This window comes from Heptranchias perlo, chromosome 20, assembly GCF_035084215.1.
Source record: "Heptranchias perlo isolate sHepPer1 chromosome 20, sHepPer1.hap1, whole genome shotgun sequence".
Classification (NCBI taxonomy): Eukaryota; Metazoa; Chordata; class Chondrichthyes; order Hexanchiformes; family Hexanchidae; genus Heptranchias; species Heptranchias perlo.
In genome coordinates this window covers 43252198-43262761 of record NC_090344.1, presented here as the reverse complement: position 1 = coordinate 43262761, position 10564 = coordinate 43252198, and the positions used below count along the sequence as shown (strand labels likewise).

General features: G+C 44.1%; 2 protein-coding genes across 2 annotated transcripts; one reads left to right on the top strand and one right to left on the bottom strand.

Moving 5' to 3' along the window:
• Window positions 1–421: 421 nt before the first annotated feature.
• Window positions 422–5021, bottom strand: tmem127 (transmembrane protein 127). The gene is made up of 3 exons (XM_068001099.1): window positions 4637–5021; window positions 3877–4041; window positions 422–3362 (listed from the first exon to the last, which is right to left on the bottom strand). The coding sequence occupies exons 1-3, from the start codon at window positions 4875–4877 to the stop codon at window positions 3055–3057; spliced, it is 714 nt and encodes a 237-aa protein (XP_067857200.1). The 5' UTR covers window positions 4878–5021; the 3' UTR covers window positions 422–3054.
• Window positions 5022–5116: 95 nt separating this feature from the next.
• On the top strand, window positions 5117–9945 carry ciao1 (cytosolic iron-sulfur assembly component 1). Its single transcript, XM_068001098.1, has 7 exons — window positions 5117–5309; window positions 5404–5552; window positions 6146–6257; window positions 7275–7363; window positions 7584–7785; window positions 8568–8655; window positions 9173–9945. The coding sequence occupies exons 1-7, from the start codon at window positions 5132–5134 to the stop codon at window positions 9405–9407; spliced, it is 1053 nt and encodes a 350-aa protein (XP_067857199.1). The 5' UTR covers window positions 5117–5131; the 3' UTR covers window positions 9408–9945.
• The last annotated feature ends 619 nt before the right edge of the window (window positions 9946–10564 follow it).

Below are 10564 nucleotides of genomic sequence, written 5' to 3'. Positions count from 1 at the left end.
GCACTATTCGAAGAAGAGCAGGGGATTTCTCCCTGGTGTCCTGGCCCATATTTATCCTTCAACCAACGCCACTAAAAGCATGATCTGGTCATTTTCTCATTGGTGATTGTTTGACCTTGCTGTGTGCAGATTAGCTACCGCATTTCCCTACATCTCAAAAAAAATACTTAATTGGCTGTGAAGCACTTTGGAACTTCCTGAGGTTGTGAAAGGTGCTATATAAATGTGAGTTTGTTCGTTCATTCTTGCTCCTTTTGGAGGTGGTGGCCAGCAATCTTTTCCAGCTGTACCACTTCAGAGACGGGTTCCATTTAATGACCCTTCCATCTAATGGTATAAAATCTCATTCAATCAGAAATCTAGTAGCAGTTTAGTTCTAACTGTTCAAATTTCAAATGGAAGGATTAAAAGAGCACTCCAATTACCACCTTGAAAGGTTTATTTCTAAAGATATTTATAATCAACAGAGTACAGGCATGGGATTTGCAGAAATGAATTCCTTGTACTGACGGATGCCACTCATTCTTGGATCATTTCAATATTTATTACAAGTCATCAGCTGTACAGATACAGGCTTCAGCCAACCCTTCCACTGTAGAATTCATATGAAGTTTTCTTTAGTCCCTGATGCATTGATTTTGCAGACTGTGCAATGGATTTGGCACTGTCTCTATACTTGTTTACTTTATGTAGATATTTTTTCTGACTGCTGTAGCCCACACAGTCAGTCAGAGAAATTATTCTTCCATTCATGAGAAGATTCTGAGTACTTTGTCCCTTAGAATGTTATGGGCAGTTAGTTACACCTACTTGTTGAGTCAAGGATAGACGGTGGTGCAGTCTGGCATATGTACTCGTCTGAACTGTTGACAATAGTGAACTGGTGAATAGGTATTGAAAAGTAACTCAACAACCCTCAGTTGACAGTGGTCTAATTGCACTTGCCTTGTAAATGATTATTGGAAGTTCTTTGTCCCATCCAGAATTTAGACATTCTGTGAATGTAACTACCTTAAACTGTTGTGCCTTAGCTTCTCCTTTCCCTGCCCACCCTCCAACGTTTAAAGTGCCTGCAGGGACTGGACACAAAGAGAATAATTTGGGAATAACATGCAGGAGCTAGGCTGCATAAAGCTAGCCCTTTCCCATTTCGGTATCTGGCAGTTGCTCCCACAGTATCAATCTTGGGATTAACAAAGTGAGAACACTCAAGAATTGGTCAGGAGGCAATGATAAAATACTTTTGCAAGAATCTTTGAAGCAGAAGCTTTGCGATGCTGATAGATCATTCCCAAATGACTGGTTATGGATAATTGTACAAAAAGAAAACATATGTGATGAGCATACACATTTTCTATTGTTAAACAGGTCTCATTTGCTATATCAACTAGCGAGGTAGGTCATTAGATTGACCCCTCACTTGCAGCTACTGCAATTCTGTCAATACAGGGTATCCCCATGTCGTCTCCCAATTTCTAAGGCTCATTTGTGTTTTGGGAGTGAGGGGATTGCAATTTTGTGAATGCACTGCCTCCCACGAGCCAAATAATACAGAATGTCTTTTTGATCCACCCAGAGTCTGACTCCCCGACTGGGAGTTTCACAGCGCTAGGAACACTCAACTTCACTAAAACTGGGCTCACCTACAATAGAAAACAAATATAGTGATACGACCAGCTGGCATCGGTCTGTAGTAGTTAAAATGTAAAATTTACATTGTGTGTACCCTTTTAACTGGTAAAAAACAATACAAGAAGCCACACGTTAAAATTTATATTCCACTCATGCCACTGACCATTAAAATGATGGTGAGTCATTAATACTGATTGTATCCAACAGGTCCCATTGTGTATCTGTGCACAGAGCAGTCAGTAAACCATTGAACTGATATCACCTTGAATAGTTGCCAAAACCTACAGTTGTCTGACGGTGAACAGTTTCAATATTCCTTTACACCAACTGATGTTTGTAAACCTGAGCTTGAGAAATAGGGTTGCTATGTGCTCTGTGTGAATGGGCAGGTATTGTCTTCTAAAAGCCAACCACGGTATTACCTTCAATCTGATAAAGTGCTTTCTTCCCCTATCCCAAAGTGACAGTAGGGAAGGGTAACATAGACGTCCAGCAATACCGATAGTCAAACTTTAAATGTTGTTAATTAACCCCAACTAATCAGTTCCACAGCTTGACATACATACTGAAAAATGCAACAAATCCATATTGTGAACAGCTGTAAACCCCTCTACTAATTGCTGAAAGGTTCCTCTAGCTCAGTGCTGGCACTTCTCTGACTGAATCAATGGAAAATATTCCCTGGAATTAAGTCAGGCAAGTGAGCAGTAGACATGGCTACTGTACGTTAGCGAGTGAGTGAACGGTGAGTAGTGAGGTGTCACAGTAAGCTGAAGCTTGGTGAGAGTGAGAAAGCAACAGAGACAGTATCCTTTTGATTGCGGCATGTATCTTGCAATATACAACCAGGAAAAGAGAATGTCCATATGTCGTCCTTTGAAAAGAATTTGAACTTTTAAAAAAAAGTCTTTACAAATTCCACTTAAATGATACAAAGTACTTGTGCAATATAGTAAATAATGGAATAACAGATAAGCACAGCATGATTCTAGTTTATTTAAAGCACCGTAAGAGAGAAAAGTTTTTTAAAAATTTATAAAAATGTTAAGTTTAATTTTTACAACTGTTCAAATTCAGCCTTTCCAGGTTAAAAAGATACTGCCTCTTTTTAAAGTGATGTGAACAGCAATTATTTTGCTTACAGGATAGAGAAGAGAACTCCAACCCCCACCCCAGAAAGGTTCTTGTCATCCATCAGGGAGGAGCAAGTGAGCACAACAACCAACAAACTTCGAGCTATGGGGTATCCCCGTAGCTTCTGGCCCCCTATTACATCAGCAGTGAGCTGAGCTGCAAGGATGATGAGGGGGTTGGAGGTAGCTGCTCTAGATGAATAAGTCCACTGGATGAACAGAAGGGACAAGTTCAAAGAGTCAAGTTAAGTGAGATTTAAGATGAGTAAATGGCAATGTGTCCTCATACTCAGGGTGTGTAGGCAGGGGGAGGCTGGAACTGGTTGACTATCTCATATTCCACTGGGTACGGTTCGTTCTCTTCCATCTCTGACAGCAGTTCCAGTGCTTGTTCCTCTTCCTCTGTTGGGTAGTGCCGCAGAAGATTAGCAGCTGTTGCCAAGATGGATGCTCCTCCAGCTCCTGCCACCAAGTAAAAGCTGACTGCAAAGGTCACGTAGACACGGGAACCATGGTATTTCTTGTGCTGCTGCTGAAGTGCTAGGATCAGCTCCGATGCCCAGTAACAGAACCCAATCACAGTGGCACATTGGAGAACTGTAACAATAAGGAAAGCCAGTGAGTGGAGCATGAAGGGCCAGGACACACTGCTGGGAACTCCCACAATAGGTCAAAAAGTGCACTGACCACATTACACAAAACACTGACAATGGCAACACCATTGCTATCCCAAACTTACCCAACTTTGCAATTAATGTAAAGGATAGAGGAAATGCCCCCAATATGCGTGCAAGAACAGCCCAAAGACAAATCTTCTGCTATGTGGTAATGTTACAACTCCTCCTCCTCTCAGCATAGCTCAAGTAGGAAATAAGTGAGTGGGAAATCAAGCCTCTGTGTACTATGCCTTTGTACTGCATGTTAATGCTGCATCATCCTTTTTATTGAATTAAAAACTTCCTGCTATACGGTCTAGGATGAGATGAGATCAGAGCGATGGATTATGTACCATGCCACAAGTTACTTTTGAACTGGTTATGCAAGAATTGATAATGAAGCCACACCTACCTTCCAAATAGATTTGAGCACTTCTAGTTTCACTCTGACCTACCTGTGAGAATATGTGCAAATGCATATCTGCGGGTAATCTTCAACGCTGGATGTTTTGGTCCAAACACATCAAGCAGAAAGGCAGACAAACTGCAAATAATCCCCAAGAAACAGAAGGCACCGATGACTCGCAGTAGGAGCACAGTCTGAGGGTTCATACAGTAATCTACAGAGTGAGAATGGGGGAAACAACAGTCACATGTCAAAAAAAAACACAACAATTCAAAACCTGTGAACACATCAACAATAAAAAAAAATTTTTACATAACGATTATTTTCAAAATAAAGCACCTGGTGCTATTATGAACCTGGGAAACATTTCCTCCAATTGACTTTAAGTCTGCACTGAGCTCCCTCGATCGAAGCGCACGGTAAAAATTTAATCTTTTCTCCCTCTCCTGCAAGCGAGAATTCAAAGGTGCCAGGTCCCAAGTGACCATTGCTCAGCTGGAGCCCAGACTGCGAGTGTGGGCAGGACGTGGAGAGAGGGCATCATGACCAAGCTCGATAGATGCTCCATTCAGCCAACCGCCCCCACACACACACAGACATGTTTTAGTCTGGGTCAGTGATCAGAAGCAGGAATCCCCCCCCCCCCCCCCCCCCCCCGTCCTCTACCCTACCCTAGCGAGGGGCACTGAGGCCCAACCGAGCATCATTTCCCCCCCCCGTCCTCCACCCTACCCTAGCGAGGGGCACTGAGGCCCAACCGAGCATCATTTCCCCCCCCCCCCCCCCCCCTCCCCATCCGAATCCATTACCTTCCAGCAGAGAAGAATCGAAGTGCCCCAGCACATCCGCGACCCCGAGCTCCTGCCGCGGGCACACGCCCCCGTGAGCGCGCAGCCAGGCAGGTTCCGCCAGCGCCGTGCACAATGCGGTCACCGAGAGCGCGCCCGGTACCGCGGACGCCAGGCTCCGCTCGGTGTGTTTGGGGAGCGCGCCCCCGGCGCCGGGCCGTCTGCGCGATCCTGACAGACCGGATCCCGCGGGTCCGTACATTTCTTTCCGTCCACGCCGGGCAGTCGCACAGCAACTAATCGCTGAAAAACGAGACTTTTAAATCGATTTAAATCAGCAATCGGCGTTCCGCCCCGCAAAGCTTCCTGTTTCCAGCGGAACGGACGACACTGACACCGGATATGACGTCTATATTTTTTGGTGTCAGCGACTGCTGGTTTATGATTGGTCACTTGGTGTGTGATTGACGGCGGCGCTTACCAATAGGCTTCATCTCTGGTGAAGTCTCCCAACCAATGAGCGGCGGAGGCGGGGTTTCTCGTCTGCGCCTGGTGATGAAGCGGCGGTTGGAGCTCGAGTCGCGGTTCTCAGCGCATCCCGACTCCCGGGCCTGGTTTGTCGCCTGGAGCCCGGCCGGGACCCTGCTGGCTTCGTGCGGGGGCGATCGGGCTGTGCGCGTTTGGGCCAGAGAAGGTACGAGCGGGTCTGGGTACAAGGCGGCCTAAGGTACAGGGGCCTGGTGCCCGGAGACGCTTGACTTACTTGTCCCGTCTCTCTTGTCTTTCAGGGGCCTCCTGGCAGTGCAAGTGTCTGTTGGAAAATGGGCACCAGCGGACCGTGCGGAAGGTCTCCTGGTCGCCCTGCGGTAACTACCTGGCTTCAGTCAGCTTCGACGCAACGACCTGCATCTGGAGGAAGAAGGAGGATGGATTTGAGGTAGCGCACCCCTAAATCGGGACCCAGGCAGCGGCTGTGGGTTGAGGACCTGAGCTCATCATCTGGGCTGACACTTGAAAGCTGCACTTCTTCAGACGAGGCATTAAACAGTCTGCCTGTTTCCCTGAATGCACTGGGGAGGCAGGTGGGTTGGTCGGTAGTGGGAGGGGGCTGATCTCGTGTCGGTAGCCAACCCATGAGGGTCCAGGGGTAAAGTGGTACATTTTGTCACTAATATTTCAGTAACATATGACTCTGCATGGGTGAAATTTTCACTGTGTAGTGTAAACCTGCAAAACACCCAGCATTACAATTGTAGATTCTGCCCTTTCAAAACTCGTGTCTGGATAGAGCATTTTAAGCTGTATTACATAAGATTGCAGTACAGTTCTGGCAATGGCATCTCAGGAAATGCAGTGTTCACAAGTCAGATCAAACTCCATCCTTTGATTACAGTTAAACTGTGCTTATCCCAGACTCCCCCCACAGCTCTGTGGATAAATGTACTGCCCCCCACAGTACTGAGCAGGAGGATGGTTATTTGTATGCGGTCTGATTGTTAGATGCTCAATCTCAGTGTTTTCTTTTGACAGTGTCTGACAACTCTGGAAGGACATGAGAATGAAGTGAAGTCTGTTGCCTGGGCTCCAACTGGCAGTCTCCTAGCAACCTGCAGCCGGGATAAAAGTGTGTGGGTTTGGGAAGGTGAGAGATTATTTCGTGAAGTGAGTCCTCTTAAAAATCTGTCTGTAAAGAACCTGAGAAGTCAAATTGTGCAGGTGGGGTTGTGGTGGGGAGATACTTCTGACAGGGCAGGTAAGCCCTGCAATTCACCATATATACACACACATATATCAATGATATGGATAAATAAGTAGATAGTTGTATAATCTAAGTTTGCAGATAACACCAAGAGACACAGTAAGATGTGTAGATGGGAGCAGAAAGTTGCAAAGGGACATAGACAGGTTACGTGAGAGGGCAAGATAGTGGCTGATGGAATTCAATATGGGGAAGTGTGAGGCCGTCCACTTTGGGTCTAAGAATCACAAATCGGAATGTTTTATAGATAGCGGGAGACCAGGAACTGTGAAGGAGCAAAGGAATTTGGGTGTCCATGTACACCAATCACTAAAAGCTAGTGCACAGGTACAAAAAGTGATCAAAAAGGCTAATGGAATGTTAACCTTTATCTAAAGGGGGCTGGAATACAAAGAGTAGGGAATTATGCTGGAGCCAGGCTATTTAGGAGTGAAAACAGGAAGCACCGTTTCACACAAAGGGTCGTGGAAATCGCTCACCTAAAAGGTTGTGCATGTTGGTTCAATAGCAATTTTCAAGACTGAGTTCAATAGATTTTTATTAGATAAGGGTATCAAGAAATATGGGTGTACAATTGGGAAGTGGTGTTGAGGTACAGATCACCCATCATCTGATTTAATTGTGGAATACACTCGTGGGGCTCAATGGTCTATTCCTGTTCCTATTTGATCATGCAGGACTTCTCATGATCAATGATAATAAAGTTGTAAACTTGAAGCATAAAAGGAAAAATCTTAAGGAAGACAGAAAGTCCAATAATAAACTAAAACGCCATGTATATTTTATAAGCTGTCTGGCTGCCACATACTGACACTCCTAAATTAGGCAGAACAGCTCAGTCCAGTGGAGTGCGGTCTCTATCAGATAAACTGTTAATGACTTTTCTAATTTGCATTGCAGTGGACGAGGAAGATGAATACGAGTGTGTGAGTGTACTGAATGCTCATACCCAGGATGTCAAACATGTCATCTGGCACCCAAATGGAGAGGTAAGAGTTTCCAAGAACCAGCATTATCTACATTCCACACTGCCCATCTGTCCTATTTACAGTACCTCTGCCACGTGGTTGGATATGTATTGTAACATAGTGCAGCAAGCCAGGGTCAGATAGTATAGAGAGCTTTAATGTGACGTAATGAGGGGAGGAGGATATAACAATTGATAATGTTTCGGACTTTTAATGTATCTTTCTGAACTCTGTACACTAGCTCCTGGCTTCTGGAAGTTATGATAACAGCATCAAGCTGTACAAGGAAGAGGATGATGACTGGGTCTGCATCAACACTCTTGAAGGCCATGAGTCTACAGTTTGGAGCATTGCTTTTGATAAAACAGGGGAGCACTTGGTATCTTGCAGCGACGACAAAACTGTGAAAATCTGGAAGGCTTACAGCCCCGGCAATGAACAAGGTAAAGAATTTGAACTGGCCACAGTGAAGCCCATTTATTTTTCTGTTGCCTCCGTAAAAGGATAAAGTGTGACCCACTGGATTGAGATTGTCACAGTAATTTCAGTACAGACCTTATCCCAATGTCTGATATATCTGAGCCTGTTTACAAACATGCTATCGTTCAAGCGGAAATAATGGTATTAATCATTACATTTGCTTCAATCTTTGGCACTCACACTCAAAGGAATTTTGGACAGGCCATTATCATTTTATTATTTAAATTTTCCACCGTCTCCTGTTGCTTTTCAGTTCCTACGCAAGTAAAATGTGGTCACTTTTTAATTTAACAAAAAAGTCTTTGGCTGATAACCAGAAGACTGGACATTAAAATTTCAACTGGTTATGCTACGAGTGACCTGGTCGCAGTTAAGGCGATTTTTGAGTCAATCTTCAGAAGACCGAAGCACAACAGCACCCGACAGGATATTGCGGTAGCATGGGGAGCCGAGGACTGCTGCAATGTTCTTGTATCATTGGTGATACAAGTGTTATCCTGTTTGCTGGATATTATATTTAGTGTGGAGAGAGTAGCTGGCAGGTGAGATTACTGATGCTAAAATACAGTCTGATAAATGGCATGTGTTATTTCAGGCAATTAAGATTAAGTCAGAACAGCTGAGAATATTTTTCTGCTTTTAAGAATATGATTCCACGAAATTTTGATGCCTTGCGCAGTGACAGTCAGCACTAATGTGCACTTTAAGCAGGTTGATGTGCTAAGTGGTTTTCTTTTTGGTGCAGGTGTGGTGTGCAGTGGCTCAGATCTGTCCTGGAAGTGCATCTGCACCTTGTCTGGGTTCCACACTCGTGCCATCTATGATATCTCCTGGTAAGTTCAAAGTCATCATTATGGTGGTAGTAACTGGTCAAGAGGAAAGTTCCCCATTCCCATGTAAAATTCATGAATATGACACAAACACAACCCTGCTTTAACCAGTATTCTTAAATAGAGGGCACATAATACAATATGTTGTTGATTCATATTGCAGCAATGTGTGAACATCTCACACCACTTAATTGTATCCATGTGACATATCAATTAGTATTAATTGTATTCAGGTGGTGTGTATGAATTGGGGACTCGTATCCATTTATGAGAACTTATCGAGGGTGTGGATCTCTGACTAAAGGTTTGGAGGGAACTGAAGAAGACCAGGCTCTTGTATTCCATCCTTCACCACCTGGCTCTCCACTGTACATCTTTGATTTAAACTGATTTAGAATCAGCCTTTCAATTGCATGAAGTGCTCTGGGATCAAAGTTAGGTACCCAAGTGCTGGATTTTACTTTTAAAGTCAAAGGACCATCACTTGGCACTTCTGAACATTCACTATCATTCCTTGCAGGTGTCACATAACTGATGCTATAGCAACTGCATGTGGTGATGATGCAATCAGGATATTTGAGGACGATCCTGGTTCAGACCCCCACCAGCCGACATTTTCACTCACGGCACATATCCCAAAAGCACACACTCAGGACGTCAACTGTGTGGCATGGAACCCAAAGCAGGCGGGGCTTTTGGCATCATGCAGCGACGATGGGGACATTGCTATCTGGAGATATGAATTTGAAGATTAGAGCATGGTTTCATTCAGAGATGTTCTACATGAGCAATTAATGCAGATGTTCGGGACAACTGCATTCCAATGCCCAGTAATTGTCCGGTCCTGAAATTAATCAGCATGGCATTACTTCATGTAACTGTTTTCATATTTGCACTAATGTTCTTGCCACTTGATTGTGATGATTTGGCTACAAGTGCTGTACAGAACTTAATTATCAATTTATTAAACAGCAATTTGCTTTGTACTTTTTGAAAAAATATTCAAATCAGTGCTCATCCTACAGCTCTCCTGCCATTAGTTTTCGGCCTGCATTCAGTCAATGGGCATTGGGCAATTACAGTATACTGCAAAATAGATCATTTAGATATTCACCTGTGTTACCACAGAGGGGAGTATGTACTCCAGGTGTGGCAGATTCTTGAAGCCCCGAAGATATAGGGCAGGAATTCTTCTCCCTCATCTACTATATTTCTTGAGTTTGTTTACAGGTCCATATTATACTGTGTGCATTCCAAAGGAACTGTTAAATAAAATCTTTACCTATGACATTACTCAGTCTGTAATTGAGAGATATGAACAAGGAATGCTGGTAGTTTGCATCATAAAAGTTCCCCCCTCTCCCTTGTAATAAGGTTGCATATTAATGAAGGCACTAGAGGGAATATTGGACAGGAACATTGGGCTAAAAGGCAGTTAATAATTGCCATTTAATTGTATGCTAAGCAGATATTTCCACATCTATCCATAGCAGTTGGCAGCTGTTTGTGGGGCCCTGGCCAGATCAACTGAAGTCAGTTTTATACAAAAACAACCAAAGTCTGGGGAGGAGGAGGAGTGCAAGTTATTGACTGTTAAGCAATGATTTTGTCATGCTCCAAGTGCCTAGAGACAAATCAGTGTAACTTGATTTTTGGAGAAATGGCATTAAATCAGACTGCATGGCTATATTACTGGAGTCCAAAACATACTTAACCAGGCTTAGTTCTGGCAGTAGATGGGCAGAGGAGTGTGCATGGATGTTGCCTTTATGGACTTCCAGAAGCCATTGGATACAGTTCCACACAAGAGATTGTTCACGGATTTGGAGGTTACCTTGTGACGTGGGTCGGTAGGAGGCAGCGAATAGGGATAAAGGGAACGTTCTCTGATTGGTAGAATGTGACAAGTGGT